This window comes from Dendropsophus ebraccatus, chromosome 14 (assembly GCF_027789765.1).
Source record: "Dendropsophus ebraccatus isolate aDenEbr1 chromosome 14, aDenEbr1.pat, whole genome shotgun sequence".
In the NCBI taxonomy this organism is placed as follows: domain Eukaryota; kingdom Metazoa; phylum Chordata; class Amphibia; order Anura; family Hylidae; genus Dendropsophus; species Dendropsophus ebraccatus.
In genome coordinates, this window is record NC_091467.1 from 12,530,345 (window position 1) to 12,551,854 (window position 21,510).

Genomic DNA, 21,510 nt, shown 5'->3' on the forward strand with positions numbered 1-21,510 from the left:
CTGGTTTCGGGGGAAGGGGGGGTGGGTCAGGCTCTGAAACGGTAACAATCGAAACCCATTCATTTCTTGAGACGAGGATAAAATGCTTGGAACGTCTCATACTGAGTGCGGTGAGAAAAAGCCGATGAGGAGAAGTTATTTTTATATATGAAAGGAAGGCTTAGCCCCAGTCAACACCTGCGTGAAGGCTGGATTGGCATATAACGCAATGTAAGACACCGTGCGGTGCGAATTCCTATTCTTTGGCCCTGCAGCTGTTGCAAAACTACAATTCCCAGCATGCCTGGACAGCCAAAGGCTGTCCAGGCATGCTGGGAATTGTAGTTTTGCAACAGCTGGAGGGTCGAAGGTTTCCCATCCCCGATCTTAGGGTCTTTGAGTCATCTTAGGCTCAAAAAGAACATCAATTGCAGTAAGTTTTTGGTATAAGTTGTCACAGTTTTTATCAAACATGGTGTAAAGTGAAACAGGCCCAGTTGCCCCTAGCAACCAATCAGATTCCACCTTTCATTCCTCACAGACTCTTTGGAAAATGAAAAGTGGAATCTGATTGGTTGCTAGGGGCAACTGAGCCAGTTTCACTTTACACCATGTTTGATAAATCTTCCCCTTTGTGTGGTCATGGCCTATATGTGAAATTTTGATCAAATGTGTAGCTCAAATACATATATACAGTGCTATACAGGAAGATTATATCCTCCTATTCAGCTCGTGACATGGACAGAGGTGGTAGCAGAGAGCACTGTGTCAGACTGGAAAGAATACACCACTTCCTGCAGGGCATACAGCAGCTGATAAGTACTGAAAGACTGGAGATTTTTCAATAGAAGTAAATTACAAATCTGTATAACTTTCTGAAACCAGTTGATTTGAAAGAAAAAGATTTTCGTCCTGTACAGCCATGGACCCATCCCAGAATGGAAAAAAAATAATTTTGTTTTTGATTACTGCAATAATTCAGGTTTTGAACGTTAAAAACTTTGTTGGATGCCACAAACAATACTGACTAAAACACGATCACGTAAGATGGACTTACGGCTCTATGTTATAGCCATACAACAACGTACTGATCAATGTTCTTAAAGGGGTACTCCAGTGAAAAATCTTTTTCTTTCAAATCAGCTGGCTTCAGAAAGTTATACAGATTTGTAATTTACTTCTTAAAAACTACTTAAAAATCTCCAGTCTTCCAGTACTTATCACCTGCTGTATGTCCTGCAGTCCAGTCTGACACAGTGCTCTCTGCTGCCACCTCTGTCCATGTCAGAAACTGTCCAGAGCAGGAGAGGGTTTTTTTTTTAAATGGGGGATTTTCAACCACTCTGGACAGTTCCTGACATGGACAGAGGTGGCAGCAGAGAGCACTGTGTCAGACTGGAAATAATACACCATTTCCTGAAGGACATACAGCAGCTGATAAGTACTGGAAGACTGGAGATTTTTAAATAGAAGTAAATTACAAATCTGTATAACTTTCTGAAACCAGTTGATTTAAAAGAAAGATTTTCACCGGAGTACCCCTTTAAGAATATTGATCAGTATGTTGCTGTATGCCCTTACATAAAATGGAGCCGAAACGCGTTGCTAGATAATACATTTTTTTTATTTTTTACCAAGTCCGTCTTACGTGATCGTGTTTGTAGCGTCCTATACATGCGAATACGTCTGCACCTGGCTCATATAAAGGGTTCCCGGTCCCAGACAGTTCCAGCTGGGAAATTCTGTGCACCTGCATCTTCTCATCTCTTGTGACCCAGAAGCGGTGTGCTGTGAGCGTTGGATAGAGTTGCGCCTATATCGAGCACAACCGACCCAGGTGAGCGTGCGTCCATCGGATTCTAGCGCTCTTAGTATTGCTAATATGACTACATCAGAAGGAGCCCCTGCTTTCTATTCTTTGCCTCACATAGATTTCTCCATCCCTCTAAATCAGCGGCCGTCGTATGATGGAGAAATGGGGCTTTCCAAATAGGAATAAAAATTCGGACTTCCCATTTTTACCATTCTGCACCAATACACGTTCCAGAAATAGCAAAAACCCATTTGCAGAAGTGTTTCCCAACTGGGCGCTCTTATTAGTCAATCGAGCACATTAAAAAGTTTCACATTGCTTCCCTGCCCCATCTCTCTGCCCGGACAGGGGGCTTACACAGAGGGATTTCCCTGCTCCCCATGTTCAGGCGGATTGTTTTTGTCTGTAAATGTCAGTGGTTTTGCATGTAGTCTTCCCCTTTTCTTGTAATGACTCTTGTACAACGAAAAGGCAAAAAAAAAAAAAAAATCTTTAAAACTATCAATACGAAAGAGCAAACAAGTCAGATGCGGCGTGAATAGAAAGTGTTTGCTCAGAGCTATTTCTGCCTGTCAGCAGAAACAACGCTGTGTGCCTTGATTTCACATTGAGTGAATGTATTGAGTACCTATACCATACTGTAAGCCCCCCCCCTTTACAAGTCCATGGTAGTTTTTACGGTCAAGAAACATTTTGGAGGCTTCAGAAAAGATCTTAAAAAAAAAAAAGCATACTCACCTGCTGTTCGGCTAAATCAGTGTTCCCGTCAGGTTTTTCCTCCTTTGTTCTGGCTCTTCAAGCTCATGAGTGACATCACAAGTATGACTGACAGGCCCGGGAGCCAATGACTCCTTGCCCTGTCAAACAGTGTGCCATATTAAACTGTATGCGCTTCTGAACTGAATTCTAGATGCCCCCATAGGGTTCTATGGGGCATCCGTGCAGGAATTCCGAATCATTATACTACGTCTTTAAAGCGACTCTGTACCCACAATCTGTCCCCCCCAAACCCCTTGTACCTTCGGATAGCTGCTTTTAATCCAAGATCTGTCCTGGGGTCCGTTCGGCAGGTGATGCAGTTATTGTCCTAAAAAACAACTTTTTAAACTTGCAGCCCTGTGCCCAACGGCCGGGGCTTAGATTGTGTATGCATTAGGCTGGCACAACCTCTCCGTCCCTCCTCCCCGCCCTCCTCATCATTAGGAATGCTCCAGGCAGATTGTCTCCTATTGATCAGCTGTGTGAATACTGAACATGGGCTGGATCGTTAAGGCACCTGTGCAATGTTCAGACAGGAGAAAATGTTCCAGTGACATTCCTAATGATGAAGAGGGTGGGGAGGAGGGACGGAGGGGTGGTGCAAAGTTAGGGCACAGATAATCTAAGCCCCGGCCGTAGGGCACGGGGCTGCAAGTTTAAAAGTTGTTTTTTTAGGACAATAACTGCATCACCTGCCGAACGGACCCCAGGACAGATCTTGGATTAAAAGCAGCTATCCGAAGGTACAAGTGGTTTGGGGGGCAGATTGTGGGTACAGAGTCACTTTAATTTCTGAGCCTATTTTCCAGCATGGACACCTTTCAGGAATAATCCTGAAAGGTATCCGTGCCCAATCGAACCCTATGGGTCAGGAAATCGGACCAGATATATTCCTGTCATGTAAATGGCCTTAGGGGTGTAATACATGTGTTTATGAAGGCGTGATCAATATTGTAAACGATCTGCCAGATCGGCGCTCATTTACTGGGCTTATTACAAAGCCTGATAATCATTTAGCAAGGGCTGCACGGACATTGTTAGCGATGTCCATGCTGTACTTGCTCAAACAGTTCATACATTACCTCTCCACGTTCCTGGTGTTCTAATGCGCTCTGCACATGTCCCGGCACCACGGCTGCAGCTTCACAACGGCCTGTCTGAGCTGACAGGCCGCTCAGCCAATCACTGGCTGGGACCGCCACGTTGTTGGGACACATACAGAGTTTAGTAACTGTTAGAGTGGTAATAATGGTTTGTTGAATTGTCAGCTGTCGGCCGCACATCACTATTACACATAGCAATGCCTGGTTTGTGGCCGATGATTTTAGGTCTGGACCTAAAGAAACGATCAGCTGATGATCGTTTCATTGGCTTATGGTTGTCTCTATGTAATAGGGCCCCAGGGCAAGGATGGTGAAATTTAAGCCCTCCAGCTGTTGCAAAACTACAATTCCCATCATGCCTGGACAGACAAGACTAAAGCTTTAGCTGTCCAGACATGATGGGAATTGTAAATTTGCAACAGCTGGAGGGCCGAAGGTTCCCTATCCCTGCTGTAAGGGAACGATAGGTACATAACCTGCAATAGGTGGTTATCAGTCCTGGCCTAAACGGTCACAGGCGGACCTATAACGTGGCCGTTCTAAACAATTACGAGTAGTAGGAAGGATAATCAGCGGCCATAGTAACAAAGCAATCAGTACTGACAATGAAAACGTCTCTGATTGGTTGGGACATTTATTGGGCCTGCTTAAGAAATGTTCTCCCTCGCTTGTTAATGCCGCATTCAAACAAATGGAGATTGATTTTTACTGCGAATGGAACAATATCACTAGGGGAAAATTATTCCAATCATAGTAAAATACATCTTATTTTAAATAGTTTTGGATTGCCCAGCAGATTTGTCCGCCCGGGCGCTCCACTTACTACTCTAATATGTCTTTTATAAATGCGGTTTGGAAGTGGTAGGAAAAAAAGCACTTTGCTACTGAGCACTGTAATCAAAAGGAAGCCTATGGCCGTATTCATGTTTACCAGGGATGCATCCAACTCCTCCAGCCACCGGGGGGGTCAAACAACAAGCGTTTGGGGCTTTGCTCATCTGGTAATCACATGACTGATCATGTGAATAGTTATGTAAGGAGATGAAAACATGAATAAAAATAACTCCTCCACTACCAACCAATCAACAGTCATGCTGGCACCGGCTATGTCTGTATATTGCTGAGGCTTAAGGAAAACAGAAAAAAATTATACCTACCTAACCCTGGTCCTCCGTAAGGTCTAGCTGCAACCAGTGTTCATCTCCTACCAGTCCTCCAATGCTCCTGTCATTGGCTGCAACAGTGTCTCATCTCAGATAGTGATTGGCTGAGCAGTCAGGTTCTGCTCTGAACTCAGAAGCAGGCAGATTTTAAGTGGAGGGAGCCGTAGCTGCAGGGGACCTGGGGAAGGTAAGTATTTTTTTTTTTTTTTTTGGGGGGGGGGGGGGTTCCAATTGTTCTTAAGTCCCAGCTATATATGATTTTTTTAAAAAAAAATGGCAGAACACTTTAAAGGGGTTGTCCAGCGAAAATCTTTTTCTTTCAAATCAACTGATATCAGAATGTTATATAGATTTGTAATTTACTTCTATTAAAAAATCTCAAGTCTTCCCTTATTAGCTACTATATGTCATACAGGAAGTGTTGTTTTATTTTCAGTCTGACACAGTGCTCTCTGACGCCACCTCTGGCCGAGACAGGAACTGTCCAGAGCAGAAGAGGTTTTCTATGGGGATTCATAGAAAACCGAGACAAAGTTCCTGTCTCGGCCAGAGATGTTAGCAGAGAGCATTATGTTAGATCGAGAATAAAACAACATTTCCTGCAGGACATACAGCAGCTGATAAATACTTGAAGACTTGAGATTTTTTAATAGAAGTAAATGACAAATCTATATAGCTTTCTGACACCAGTTGATTTAAAATGATTTTTGCTGGACAACCCCTTTAAGTGGAGGGAGCTGCAGGGGACCTGGGGGGTAAGTATTGTTTTTTTTTTTCCAAATTTTTCTACGGTCCCTGCTATATATGATTTAAAAAATGGCAGAACACTTTAAGGCCCCCATACTGGCTGACTATGTAATGTGTATGGAGGTCTTCTGACTTTCCTATAACAGATGATGTCGGGGGAAGAGAAGGAGTGGGTATGTTGAATTTCAACTGCCTGATCCTTTTGTTCTTTGGGCGATAAGCCACCTTCAGAGGAACCACCAGATTCCCATTCTGAGTATGAGTATGGACCGATCAGGAGAGATACTCTCCTACTTTTCCTCCTTCCCATAATCCCAGACCACCTGTACACCACTCATGCAATAGGGGATTTCTATCGCTAGTGTCATATCATGACTGATTTATTAATAAATCCTCAGTCCCCAACCATGTTCGGTCTCTAGTTAACAAAGATACAATAAGAAGCAATAACAGTTGGTTGTGGGTGGAAAAGGCACGATCTCAAATGAACAGACGCAGATGGAAACATTATTCATGACACCCTAACAGCATGTTTAGATACATTATAGTTGCATGCAAATCTGTCATCTGGCGTCATCCGCTATGGTTTAGCTATTAAGGTGGAACGCTGAGCAGTATACATGTTTACGGGTCAATTTAATGCCACTAAAATACATATGTAGCGCGAATGGCTGCGTGGTGCTATGTTATTACCTGACTGGGATTCTCATAGACGTTTACCATTCAAGAAACAAGGAAGGGATGTTCCTCTATCTCCAGAACACAATCCGCTCCCACATGCTTCTCGGTACAAAATACATTACTGTCAATCATGACTGCACTACTTACCGCATCCTCTACATCCTATATAACAGATGTATATTTACAAACCTGATCACTTAATAAATAAACACAAATATTATGGAATCTAGTCAATAATGATACTCTAGCCTTTAGCTTTTATCAGAGACTCCACCCAAAAAAATAAGACGTCACGACCCGGGTCCCCGCTCAAACCAGGAAGTGACCAGATGACCGGGGACCCAGTGCTGGGGGGGGGAGGTGCAGGTTGTTATGTTCAGCCACCTGCTCCCTGGCTCCATTGGAAAGGAAAAGACCGACCCCAGACTTCTCCTGTACAGGGTACCTGTTGCTACTACTTACAATATCTAAATCAACAGGGGGTGTGAAATAATGTATGTTTGCAATTTACATTATTATTATTATTTTTAATAACAGAACTATACTTACTGTATCCAGGTCCAGTCTCCTGAAGGCAGCTATATAACAGCAATACTTACTGTATCCAGGTCCAGTCTCCTGAAGGCAGCTATATAACAGCTATACTTACTGTATCCAGGTCCAGTCTCCTGAAGGCAGCTATATAACAGCTATACTTACTGTATCCAGGTCCAGTCTCCTGAAGGCAGCTATATAACAGCTATACTTACTGTATCCAGGTCCAGTCTCCTGAAGGCTGCTATATAACAAAGCTATACTCCTGAAAGCAGCAATACTTACTATTATCCAGGTCCAATGTCCTAAAAGTAGCTTTTTAGCCTTCTGCTGGTTGAAAAAAAAAAAAGATTAAATGGAAGAAAGTTCTGGCTCAATGCTTCCATCAATCAAACTGTTTTCTATGTGTGAGCACAGATGACCGGGACTTCCTGCGTTTGGTCTCTTTTTTTTCAACAAGTACAAGAATGGACCTGGAGAGAAGTAAGTATCAATGTTATACAGCAGCCATCAGGAGACTGGACCTGGATACAGTAAGTATAGCTTTTATATAGCTGCCTTAAGGAGACTGGACCTGGATACAATAAGTATAGCTTTTATATAGCTGCCTTAAGGAGACTGGACCTGGATACAGTAAGTATAGCTGTTATATAGCTGCCTTCAGGAGACGTGACCTGGATACAGTAAGTATAGCTGTTATATAGCAATCTTAAGGAGACTGGACCTGGATACAGTAAGTATAGCTGTTATATAGCAGCCTTTAGAAGACAGGACCTGGATACAAGCAAGTATAGCTCTTATATAGCAGGATAACTTATAAAAAAAAAAATAATAATAATGATGAATGTACATTGCAAACATGCTTTCTATCACCTCCTCCGCTCATTTACATTCAATAAGTTGTAAGGACAGGGACCATTTAAAATGGAAGAGAGTAAGAATTTTGGGACTTTTAATACAACTGTGATTGATACAGCTGACACAAATCCATAAATCAAACCGTAAAGAGCCTAGCCAGCAATTTCAGGCTACAGTAAATATATCAACATCGACAGAGCCGGCCACAAACTATTGTTGCAGTCTAGCTGGCCCTAAATCCCCCATATACTATAAACGCACACGCAGCTTATCAGTATATACATGTTAACCTTAGTAGTGATGCTGGGATAACTATGAGATTGACGACAGTCTATCCAAGACCTTTTTTTTTTTTTTTTTAAACCCAGAGAAAGTGTGTGTATTATGTCCAACCATTTCAACAATGATGGGGGGAATCTTCTGCTCTTCAGCTGTTGCAAAACTACAATTCCCATCATGCCCTGACAGCCAAATCTTTTGTTGGCATGATGGGAATTGTAGTTTTGCAACATCCGGAGGTCTGAAGGTTCTCCATCCCTGGTATATACAGAACCCTGGCCATCGCTATTTACGCTGAGCACCCCTCCTACTGCAGTTTTCCTATGCTTTAGTTACACAGCGGTTTGTAGGCGAACTTGCCAAAGTGGTTCATTCTCAGTGAGTCACCGTCTGAGTCCGTATACAGGCAGAGATATACTGTACTTAACGCTAGGCGTCAATTAGTAATAACTGCTAATTGTCATGCAGAACTGCGGGAAAAGTGACAAACCCATGGAGAAAGGCGAGAAAAAAGATTAACTGTAACGTTACCACATACTGGTATTACAGATCGGGTCTTAGGTATCTGAACTGCTTAAAGTGAATGTACCATCAGGCCTGGGATGAAGCACTGGAGGTGGGCCGACCCACCTCCAGTGGGAGGAACCCCCCCCCCCCCCCCGTCCCTTTATAACGCAGCTCCATTAGAATCAATGGAGCCATATTTTAGAGGGGCACGGGTCTCCTCCCACTGGGGGTGGGTCGGCCCGCCTCCAGTGCTTCATCCCAGGCCTGATGGTACATTCACTTTAAGAGAGAAGCGGCCTTGTTGCCGACTCAATGTATATATGGCATTAGCAAGGCCTTAAAGGGGTATTCCTCTCGGGTAAAATACGTGTTTAATCATTCCCCTTCCTGGAGACTAACAATTTGTTCCATACTAGCCATTATCTATTCAGTCTCCTTCCCCCAATTCTAAGCTGCTGTGTGAGCTTTTCTCTCTGTCTTCTCCTCCCATACAAGACAACTCAAGGCTGGCTGTTTTTGCTCTCTGTAATGCCAGGGGCATTAAAGGGGTGCTCCCGGCTGGGGGGCTTTTTTGCGTATGGCAGGGGAAGAGGTGGATGAGGGCAATGACGTCCTCTTAGCTCCGCGGTTCCAGCACCGTGTCCCGTATCGCGTCGCTCCAGTCTGCGATGCCTGGCCGCTTCCTGGTTTCTTATGCGGGCTTCAGACATGACGTTTTAAGTCCGCTTGGCCAGTCAGTGGCCAGTCATCCCGCCTCTGCTACTGACTGGCTGAGCGGACTTGAAACGTCACGTCTCAAGCCCCTGCAGAGACCAAAAAGTACCCCTTTAATCAGAGTTAAGTCATGAGCAAATTTTCAGTCTTACAGTACTTATCAGCTGCTGTACATCCTGCAGGAAGTGGTGTATTCGTTCCAGTCTGCAGAGCAGGAATTTTCTAGGGGATTTGCTATTGCTCCCAGTTCCTGACTTGGACAGAGGTGGCAGCAGAGAGCACTGTGTCAGACTGTAAAGAATACACCATTTCCTTCAGGACATACAGCAGCTGATAAGTGCTTGGGATTTTTTTTAATAGAAGTAAATAACAAATCTCTGGCACCAGTTGATTTAAAATAAAAAGAATTTTGTGAACTAACCCTTTAAGTCTTCCATAGGACTGTACAGATGAAATGATGCTTTTTTTTTTTTTTACAGTTTTAAAGCAAATGTAGCATCAGTACATTCACTTTAAGTTCTGCACATAAATAGGAAGGTGCTGGCGCAGGGTCATAGAATCCTTGTAAATCTCCATTTCCTCTTTTCTGGTCTATGACTCCTCCCCAGTATTGCACCATGTTGCACCATGCAAACCGACAAATAAGTATGAAACGGTGACTGGTGACTTTAAAGGGAACCTGTCATCCCGGCAGCCGGGGTGAAGCCCGTCCGCCCCCTGGCATTCAGGGTGACAGGTCCCCTTTAATGTTTAAACCAGAGAACCACTGGTTGTCACCGCACATTATGGCACATGGAAGCTTCCATAGACTATGGGTGCATTCACACTTACCTTGTTCGCTGTGAATTTATTGCTGTGCAAATCAAAGCAACTAAGGCTGGGTTCACACTGCATTTTTGCAATCCGTTTTTTTCCATCTGTTTTAGGCAAAAATAACGGGTGCATTTGTGTGCATCAGTTTTTCCATCGAAACACATCCGTTTTTTTTAGTGTGTATAAAAAAAGGGGTCGACCACTATGTATGCTAAAAAAAAGCAGATGCATTGTCCTCTTTTTTTTATAATGGAATTCAATGGAAAAACGGAGGCACACACACGCATCTGTTTTTTTTTCATCCGTTTTATGCACAAAACGGATGGAAAAATAACAATGGATTGCAAAAACACAGTGTGAACCAAGCCGAAATGATGGAACGCAGCATCTGCAGCAAATGCGGTAGCTGTGACTGTACACACAACTGAGATTTAGACTGTTTTCTGCCGACCATCGGCGACTTTCTGCGGCACTGACATAGATCGATCTGTCAAAAACGTTTCTGGTCATTGTTTGGCGCTGTGGTTTAAAGTTCATGCCAAATGAGATTCTCCATTTCAGTGCAAATCCAGACCTGGTTGCAAAACTACAATTCCCATCATGTCTGGACAGCCAAAGGCTGTCTAGGCATGATAGGAATTGTAGTTTTGCAACAGCCGGAGGGCAGAAGGTTCCTAAGGGGCCTATTCCACGATAATCGGGCGAATCAGCCCAAATTGGCCGATTATCGCTCCGTGGAATAAAAACAACGATCAGCCAATGACAGCAATCATCGGCTGATCGTTGATATAGGTTTGAACCTATCATTGTCGGGCGCCGACCGCGCATGGCTATGTGTAATAGCGATGCGTGGCCGCGACTGACAATTTACATTACCTATCCAGGCTGCAGGGCTCCTCTTGCAGTCTTCTTCTCCCCGGGTCCCGCACGCTCCAGTGATTGGCTGAGCGGCCTGTCAGCTGAGACAGGCCGCTCTGAAGCTGGAGGGACCCATGTAGACGGAAGGGACCAATCTTTCTCAAGAGAGTGACTACCAAGAGTCATTGTCAATATCCAGCTAGCAATCTGAATACAGCCCAGTAGCTCTAACAGATAATTTGCTATCCTACAAAATTCCCATGTGGCTCATGACAGTAATACAAAGTGGAGCCTAGATAAATAAGGATGACAGTGCATGATGGTCCAGTTGGCCAGATACTGTAACTGCATTTAAATGCTCCTGTAAATTTTGGGAATTTTTTGCAATTTACCAATTAAACCATCCAAAACCCAGCTTTAGGCTATGTTCACACAACATACTTTTTATTAGAGATGACCGAACCGGGTTCGAGTCGATCCGAACCTGAACGTTCGGTGTTTGATTAGCGGTGGCTGCTGAACTTGGATAAAGCTCTAAGGTTGTCTGGAAAACATGGATACAGCCAATGACTATATCCATGATTTCCACATAGCCTTAGGGCTTTATCCAACTTCAGCAGCCACCGCTAATCAAATGCCGAAAGTTCGGGTTCGGATCGACTTGAGCATGCTCCAGGTTCGCTCATCTCTACTTTTTATGAAAAAAAAAACCAGCCGTTTTCAATTAAAACAACGGACGTTCTTTTCAAAGTGGAACAGGTTGCATTGAAGTCAATGCAAAACAATAGCCGTTGTTCACACAATGGATTCATCAACGGCTGTTGAAATAATTGACAAGTCAATTATTTCCGGCCTTTGTACACTGATTTCAATGCAACAACTTCTGTTTGACGCTGAATACAACTGCCGTTGTTTCTGAGTGCCAAACAACGGCCATTGTCCGTACCTTGTGTGAACAAAGCCTTAGGTTACATCTACATGTTCCGTAGTTTTTCAGGACCGTATACCATGTCTGCAACGTTTGTCCACAATCCGCCAAAGATTTGTCTATAACGCACCCATATTGCATCCAAATTTTTTTTGCAGATCAGCAAAAAAATAAATAAAAAATAAAAAGGAAAGTGATAGTCAAATAAATGGGAACGGTTTAAAATGACTACTCATCCGTATTTTTTTTTTACAGATTTGTAGACGTTACAGACATTTCTTCTGTAAACATTACAAACGCTCCCATTGACTTCTATGGGAGAAGCCGTACCGCAGTCATTTTGGATCTGTAAAACTACGCACAATGTGAACAAGCCCCATTGAAACCAATGGGCCCTAAATTACAGACAAAAGTAGAGAATGTATGACTGTAGCCTGACAGCGTTCTAGAACCAACCAGGTGCAACAGGATCACGTTATACGGATAGTTGTTTTTTTTTTTTAACAAACGGGTGAAGCAGATTCCCTTACAATGAATACATCCGTCACTTCTAAAGTAATTCAAGCATCAATAATCCGTAATGTACACCAGCAACACCGAATCATTAGAGTTTATGGCTTTTACTACCCGACGTATTTCTCAGTCCCCTGAGGATTTCCTTATCACCTGCAATCAATAGCATAGCCCAAAGTTTTAACCCTTTAAACAAAAAAAAAAAAAACACCAATCTAGAAGTTTTTCCTGCATCTATTCATGAAGTATGAACAAGGACTAGAAGGACTCCATAACTAGCAGAGAGCCACTTACCTCTTCTATACTGCTGACTGTGTTCCTGCAGCTGCTCATCCTGGTGGTGAAGGAAGAGGTGGTGGGGGAGCTGTGGTCCTCCAGGGTCTCCATGATAAACTCATTGACAGTGATGAGATCAGGCATGGTGCTGATGGGTAAGAGGGCACCCAACAGGAGCAGAGGGGATGCACTATAGGGAGTTTGCTGGGGGTTTATATAGCAGGAGAAGGATCCTCTGTGTTTGCCAGTTTGCACTGCAAGGGGAGTGTGTGTGGGTTGCATATGCCTGAATGAGGGGTTCCTAATATTACTAGCAATAAACCCCACTCTCTTCAGCTAGATGCCCAGGTAGAGGTGAGTGCACAGGCCCCCTTGGAGTGTATGGATGGAGGATAGGAGGATCAGCTGGAGGATAGGAAGATCAGCTGGATTGGATCTGCTGCCTGTTCTGCTGCTGCAGCTTCTCCCTCTCAATGTGCAAGTGAATGAAAGGGGAACTGAGGCGCGCATGCGCAGATGAGGCCAAGGGGGGCTCCAGGAGAGTGGGTAGGAGCTGAGAGAGAATTGATGGGGGTTGGAGAGGACATCCACTGAATAGGGATGGAGAGGAGAGAGACTTGGGGTTGTGGAGAGGAGGGAGGGGAGGTTGGAGAAGAGGATAAGAACATTTGTTATATACCAGCAGAGGAGGAGGAAGAGGAAGAGAAGTGCATGAAACTCTGGCAATAAGGGTGATGGGACCTGGGCAGCAGATCTTATATCTATATAGAGTCCTAGAAGAAGGAAGTAACAGAAGTAGCAATACCCTGATACTGTAGCAGCTGAAATGTTATAATAACTACAAATGTTATAATAAATAATTACAATTCAGTGCATGTGGATGGGGTTGTTTCTGCAAGACAGGGATGGGGAAGCTTGGCTGCACAGCTGTTGCAAAACTACAACTCCCATCATGCCTGGACAGCCTTCGGCTGTCCAGGCATGATGGGAGTTGTAGTTTTGCAACAGCTAGAGCCAAGGTTCTCTACCCCTGCTATAGAGTGCGGATGGTCGATAATCCAATGGTCGCCAATCCACTAGATGACAGACACCAGTAGTATGAGGCTGGGGCTTTATGGCCGTTCTTGGGCGTGTTACCTCTTCACTCATACAAGGTGCAGTTACTGAAAATCCACCCTGGTATGCATTCAAAATACACCTGTATCAAGCCAGTCTTGGGCCATGTTCACACTACGTATTTTTACAATAAACAGCAGCCGTTATTGCAAGTTGCCACAATGGCCGCTGTTTATTGACATTGGGCGATTACATTGTAGTGTATAGAACGCTGGCCGTAGCGTGTACACGCTGTATACACTACAGCCGTGGTTCAGAAAAACTTATATGTCTATTTTGTACGGCCGCTATTCAGTGAACAGCGACCTTACAAGATAGCCTGTGCTCACAGTGTAAAGTACGGCTCCCGACCATACTTTACATTGTGGTCCATGGCTAATTGGAGCGCTGGTACACCTGAATGGCTGTCTACTAGAGAGGAGCGAATTTACAGTGCTAGCTAGTGCTCGGCTGCTGCCTCTGAACTCTGTGCCGCTCTGGGTGCCTGGAAAAGCTGGATGCACAAGTTTATTCAGGGTTTCCAGGCACCCAGAGCAAAACGCTTCGCTAACACTTGTAAATTTGCTCATCCCTACTGTCCACAACTCAATTCGCTCATCCCTACTGTCTATTAAACATGTGAATGCAGCCATAGGCTTGGCCCATTCTAGATATATGTTGTGTGATCTACTGCGAGTCCTGCTAAATAAACATATATCTATGGGTAGTACATGAGCTTGGCCACTAGCTGACTATGTTCGGACCATAAAAGACACCTATCAGTCCTTTTAAATTGGGGCCAAAGAGCTTCAGTTAAAAAGGATTCTCCACAATATAAAAATCAGAGCTGCTCTTTTGCATACACAGCGCCACCGCTATCCATGGGGGTATTTGTGGTATTACATTTTGGCTCAGTTCACTTAACCTCTTAGGGTACAAACACACACAGCAGATACGCAGCAGATACGCAGCAGATATGCAGCAGATACGCAGCAGATTTGATACTGTGTTCAGTTATTTAGATCTAATCTGCTGCGTATCTGCTGCGTATCTGCTGCGTATCGCAGCAGTAAATACGCAGCGTATAAGCCGTGTGTGTTTGTACCCTTAAGGACGGAGCCAATTTTCTTTTTTTGCGTTTTCGCTTTTTCCTCGTGTTTAAAAGGCCATAGCATTTTTTCACCTAGAGACCCACATGGGCCCTTATTTTTTGCGTCACTAATTCTATTTCGCAATGACAGGCTGAATTTTTGCATAAAATATGCTGCGAAACCAGAAAAAAATTTTTCTTTAGGGATTTTTCATTCTCAAAAATACATGTTTCTCAAGTTGTTACGATTAAATCGATATGTAACATGTATAACTTTTATATTATTTGATGGCTTTTAAAAAAATAAAACCTTCTACAGCAAAAAAAGTTCCCTAAAACCGCTCCATTCCCAGGCTTATAACGCTTTTATCCTTTGGTCTATGGGGCTGTGTCAGGTGTCATTTTCTGCGCCATGATGTGTTCTTTCTTTCGGTACCTTGATTGCGCATATACGACTTTTTGATCACTTTTCATTACAATGTTTCTTGATTTGATGTGACCAAAAATGCATCACTTTTGCACCTTGGCGGGTTTTTGCACTTACGCTGTATACCGTTCAGGTATATTAGGTAGATCAGGAATGTGATAAATTAATAGTTCGCGCGATTACGCACGTGACGATACCAAACATGTTTGTTTATTAATTTATTATTGAAGGAATCCCCCTCCGCGATAGCATCGTGGGGGGGGAATCCGCCACTAGACACCAGGGATGGGCTGCATTTAACACTGTAATGCTGCGTTTACACGGAACGATTATTGTGCGAATTTACACGATAATGATTAAATTTGAACGATAATCATACGTTTAAACGCAACGAACGATCGAACAACGAACGAGAAATCGTTCATTTTGATCTTTGAACATGTTATTAAATCGTCGGTCGCAAAAATTTGCGGATCGTTCCGTGTAAACAGTCGTTCACCCATTTTACCTATGTGCGAAATAGGCTTAAGCGATTGCAAAACGAATTTTCCGTACGATATATCGTTCCGTCTAAATGCTGATCGTTATAAAAAAATCTTTACTTCGAAGTCGTTGATCGTACAATCGGGCAAATTATCCCTTCGTGTAAACCCAGCATTAGATGCAGCTGTTATGTTTGACAGCTGCATCCAACGGTGTTAATTAGCGGGAGCGGCGATCGGACCCGCTAATAGCTGAGGTCCCGTGCTGCAGATAGCAGTCGGGATCGCGGCGCGGCCCCCCCTCTGAACACCTCTTGGGGACATGTGACGTACGTACGGGTACGGCATATGTCCCTAAGAGGTTAAAGGGGTTGTTCAGCCCTTTAAGCCTCTGAATCTGCTGCATGTGAATATCCCCCAAGGGCACATCTACAAGCACCGTGTTTACTAAAGATTTGATGCTGTGTAAATCAATGTTACTAAATGGTTGAACACGACATACGCAGTACATGTGAATGGACACTAAGAAAGTCAATCAGCCTGTTCAATTCTAGGCACCTCCCGCAGATCATTACTACCCAGTCTGGAAGGTGCTGCAGTGTGTTTCTTCTGGATTGGGAAGTATCTGGCAGTGAGTATACAGCTGAGTGAGTGCACCGCCCAATGATGTGTGTGTGTGCTGCACCCTGGATCCTAGCAGTGCCAGATAGTGACTCCTTACATGAGATTACATCTCTGCACAGTTCCTGACTCCATCTTCTTATAGAGACCAGAATAGTCACTAGATCCATTGTTGGCCGCATTAATCTCAGGCTTTCCTAGGACCAGAAAATAAAAGGTACGTGGAGGCAGGAGGGACCCAAATCTGCAGTGATCAGCTGATCACCACTATGACCCTCAATGAAAAACTTCCATATTTCACAGTGTGAACCTAGCCCTGAGCTTCCTTCAGGTACAAACCAATTTAACATGTCAATTCTTTGGACAGAAAGTGGATCCTCTGTATAACATTCCACATGGATTCAGCTTGGAATTCCTCAGTGTAAGTGTACCCTAAAAGCGTGCGTGCACATTACGGAATCTGCACATATGACCCGACGCAGATTATGCCCCTCTTTCCCGTGCGTATCTCCGCCTGTGCCATAGGCTCCATTCTATCGCCAGGCGGATTCTGCCATTTGCCGATAGAATTGACAAGTCAATTCTTTCGGCAAACGGTGGAATCCGCCCTGGCCATAGAATGGAATCAATGGCACGGGCGGAGTGGGCACTAGCGATGGAATCCGTGGCGGGTCATACGGGCGGATTCCGTAGTGTGCATGCACCCTAAGGGTGGGTTCACATTGAGGAATTCTCGCGGATAAACTCCGCAGAATTCCGCTGGCTGTACACTCTCACTGACGCGCGCCTTTCCGCCGGCTCCAATAGACACCATTCTATGGGCTGGCTGATTCCGCATTCCGCCTAAAGAATTGACATGTCACTTTCGGCGGAATCAGCCATCCCATAGAATGGTGTCTATGGAGCCGGCGAAAAAGCGCGTGTCCGTAAGCGCGTACGGACGGCGGATTTCCGCGGAGTTTATCCGCGAAAATTCCTCAATGTGAACCCATCCTAACAGTAAAATTGCACAATGCAGGGTTCAAAGAACTACTAGAGTCTATGTTCACTCAACAAATTTTCAATGAACAATATTATACTTTCACGGCGGTCGTTGCAGGGACAGCTGTTGGGTCATTATTCAAGTTTAGGTTTGATGATGGTTGCTTTTAATTTGGGTGGGGCTATTTTTTAAAGTCCATTGAATTTTGTTGAAAAGACGGTGAAAGGACAAAAACGTGGTCATGGTTATGCTCCCACTTCGGGAACATATCAAGTAAAAGTGGCCATCTTGTAAAAGTTAATATTCCATCACAGGCACAGGGATTCCAGTGATCCGGTCCTTATTTCAAAACGCAGCACTGTGGGCTATGGTTACACCAAGAGGTGCCAGGCCTGCCCTCAGTGCTCCAAGCCGGGCCAGTGCTCAAGCAGAAAACGGGGCCAAGCATAGGGACCGGGTGGTGTTTTGAAGGACTGAGATCTCTGCACCAAAAAAATGTCTGTACCTGTGATAGTACATTCACTTTAAATAGCCTGTAACTGTGATTATGAGACGGCCGCCTTCCCTGATATGTTCTCAAAGTGGGAGCGTAGCCACGAACATTAATTTGACGGCCATTATTCTATACATTGTGTGACCAACGGCCATTGTTTTTATTGAATTCAATGGGAATCATTGAAGAATGAAAACAACAGCAAAATTGGTGGCCGTTATTTAATGAAAAAAGACATAACCTTGTGTGAACATAGCCTGAGGGGGATATCAGAGTGTTACAAAACCAATGTGAGAAAACAATGTGCAGGATTCTGATATGATGGATGACACATCTACAATGCTTGAATGCAGCATTTCTATCATATTTTTTGTGACCTCCGTCTGGAATCTTTGTGTCTCTATGAATTGTGCTTGTACTGTGTTCTCCTGCCTAACGTATAGTGTAACCATGGTGTCTAATGTGGAATCTTACAGCAGAATATTTAGTGATTGCTTCGCAACTAGTATAGGAACTACAGTATAGTCATGGGATCAGTACAGCCCCCGGGCATTCTCCTCAATAGGAACCTAATGCTAAATTTAGGCCAGAATCACACACCGCAGTTTTTTTTTTTATTTATTTGGTTTCAGTGAAGTGGATTCAAATGAGATGGAAAATATAAAGGGAGCTCTTGTACTTCTCTTTTCTGTTGGATGCTCTTCTGGTTTTGGCACAAGAAAAATACAAGGTCAACCCCCAAAGATGGCGGGAACTAAAGACCTGAATGTAGTGAACTGGACACTTTCACTATGCTAGTATTTTGGTCAGTATTTTGCATCTGTGTTTATAAGTGGCACCTAGAAAGGATATGTTCTCAATGGTCAGATTGACTCTGAATGACTAATCTGTAGTGAAATCTGTAGTGTACCTTTTTATAAGGTTCTGCCTATGGTAAGACTAACAATTCCTTCCATACTTGTTACTATCTATTCAGTCTCCTTTCTGCTTTCTGCTGAAGACACAAAAATCTGTGTGTGTGAGCTTTTCTCTCCGTCTCCCCCTCTTCTCCCCTCCCTTCTGAGACAGCTAATGTAAACAAGTCTCTGGCAGGCTGTATCTGCAACATTGTAGCTTCTTTGTAATGCCGTGGTTCAGTAGTTTCTAACTTTTTTCTTCGCCGCATCGACCCCTCAGTCCAGCATAAATTTTGTGTCAATGCGTCGTCATAATTCAAAGCTGGGGGCTGGCCTAATGTCTGTCCCCTGGCTAGGCCAGCCCCCTGATCCGACTCTGTAGATGACATAGCTTGCCCGGCCCCTATTCGCCAAGCAAGCTAGAAACCACATGGCCACTGTCATCCAATGATAGGGTAGGGCGAAAGAAAGGAGGAGGTTTGAGCTGTTGTGGGTGTGTAGAGGGGGAGGCCAGTGACGCGCCCTTTACCAAGGGATTTGTAGTAATTTGGCCCCAGACTGAGCGGTGAGATCGGCAGGGTCGGGCCTCCGGTCATGCAACAGACTCCTTTAGAAGACAACTCTGGTGTCTTTTCTGGCAATTAAAACACATTACAAAGTTATATAACTTGTTGTTATATATGTTTTAACAAGCCTCCTATACCCCTTCCCTATTGCCCCTCCTCCAGAAGTATCAAAACACATATTTACCTGATCCCTGTCAACCATGGCATCTCACAGAGGGAGGCTGGCCCCCTGTGCCACCTTGTCAGATGACTCACAGGTTGCTCAGATGTGGAAGGAGAAGACGCTGACGGGAGCTCCAGGGAAATTTGAACGAAGTGAGGGTGAGTATAGAAACAGGGCAGTATTGGCAGCACTGCCGTCAGGGGCCCCGCCATGCTTCCCACACTGCACTTGTGTTGGTTAGAAGACCTGTTCACAGTGCGTGCCTGTGCTAAACCTGGGGGCTGCTGCAGAGGGAGGCCGGCCCCCGAAGAGTGCCGGGGGAGGGGCCCAGGATTTTAATTTAATTTAAAAAATTGATCCCTGCAAGGTAGCCGCAAGTGCAGGGGATTCCTGTCAATATGATGGGAATCCCCCTTCTTTACAGGGTTCGGATTTCCGTCATTATGCCAGAAATTTCTGCTCCTGTTCCCGGACACCTAGTTGACAGTCAATCCCCCTGATTTTGTTCAGATACCAATCAATGTTGGAGTACCGAACAAAACTTCAGGGGGAAATTCAGTTCGAATACCGAATTGTTTGAACACTGAGGTATTATCGCAGTTTTATTCAGTATGGGTATATAGCAGCATTATTCTGTCACAGTGTGGTGTTCACATCTAGGCATGATGGGGCAGTATTATTTGTCTCTTGTGGTTGCTGCTGCTGCAGAGACTGTTCAGTGTATCCATCCCTGTGTGAACAGACCCTTGGCTTATATGCTTCTCTGCTGTTTTAAATAAAAATGCAGCAAATGTCCTATAATTTTTCACAACATATCCTGCCACGCCTGTCCAGAGGTTTCCTATGGGAATTTGCTGCTGCTCTGGACAGTTGCTGCTGATGGTTCAGGAGGAGTCACCGCTGCTTTGTGTAATAGGAGAGACGGCAGCAGACCGCTGTTATCTACTATGGGCAGCCCCCCCCCATGATTGCGTGTAATAGCACCGACAGCGAGTAGGGAACGAGGAGCAAGTGAGCACTGACCCGATAGGTTGTTTTTGCTTGCTCCTAAATATCGGGCTGTGTAATACAGCTCCATGAGTGACGGGTCTCCCGGCAGCCGCCAACCCTCCTGCCCAATGGGAGAGACGACCCTGTCCCTTCCCTGTTTTAGATGATCTGACTAATTTTAATATGAGCAGCAATAATGCAGGTAACACAAGATACAGCTGAAGATAAAGATTTATTAATAACCAATTGTTATTGGGGAACTCCGGTTAAGTAAGGTTTAACCTCAGCATGAATTCCAGAGCGAATGAAGTACAGGTGTATGTACCCGGTCTGTCGGTCATCATTCGTGGGCCGATGCTGTGTGCTTGCCAGCCGATGTATATTCAGCAGTATAAGCAGTGCCTGCCAGATGCGGAGAGGAGGAGGCCAGGTATGGTAAGATGGTAATGCCAGATGTTATAGATGGTAATGCCAGATGTTATAGATGGTAATGCCAGATGGTATAGGTGGTAATGCCAGATGGTATAGGTGGTAATGCCAGATGTTATAGATGGTAATGCCAGATGGTAGATGGTAATGCCAGATGTTATAGATGGTAATGCCAGATGTTATAGATGGTAATGCCAGATGGTAGATGGTAATGCCAGATGTTAGATGGTAATGCCAGATGGTAGATGGTAATTCCAGATGGTAGATGGTACAGATGGATGGAAATAATACAAGGTGGTAATGCCAGATGTTTTAAACGTGCCAGATGGTGATGCCAGGTCGTAATAATGTGCCAGATGGTGATGCCAGATCTTAATAATGTGCCAGATGGTGATGCCAGGTCGTAATGCCAGATGGTAAAAATCTTTCTGCTTTCTATAAATCTGTATGGAGCAGAGAGACACCAAACAATGATGTTAAGCAAACAGCTATTGTGAACAGCACATTACAACCCAGTATTAAAGTATAAACACTATAAGGCCTCGTTCACACACAGTATATTTTCATTAAACAAAGGCCCTTGTTTGCATTGAACTCTATGGAATCCCGGCCAGAGTGGATACCCTCTGTATACACTCTGGCCGGGATTCCATGCGGCCGCACAGAAAACTGACATGTCTATTTTGTGCGGCCGATATTCATTGAATAGCGGCCACAGAAAATTGACTGTGCAGACAATGTAAAGTATGGC

General features: G+C 44.3%; 1 protein-coding gene across 1 annotated transcript in view; it reads right to left on the bottom strand.

Annotated features, from left to right (window-relative positions):
* The window catches only part of LOC138773000 (arf-GAP with SH3 domain, ANK repeat and PH domain-containing protein 2-like), a 125,105-nt gene extending 112,119 nt beyond the window's left edge, over nucleotides 1-12,986 (bottom strand). Inside the window, exon 1 of the mRNA XM_069953859.1 lies at nucleotides 12,544-12,986. Within this exon, the coding sequence (XP_069809960.1) occupies nucleotides 12,544-12,807 (264 nt within the window). The 5' untranslated portion in view covers nucleotides 12,808-12,986. The remainder of the gene's footprint in view (nucleotides 1-12,543) is intronic.
* Between the last annotated feature and the right edge of the window lie 8,524 nt (nucleotides 12,987-21,510).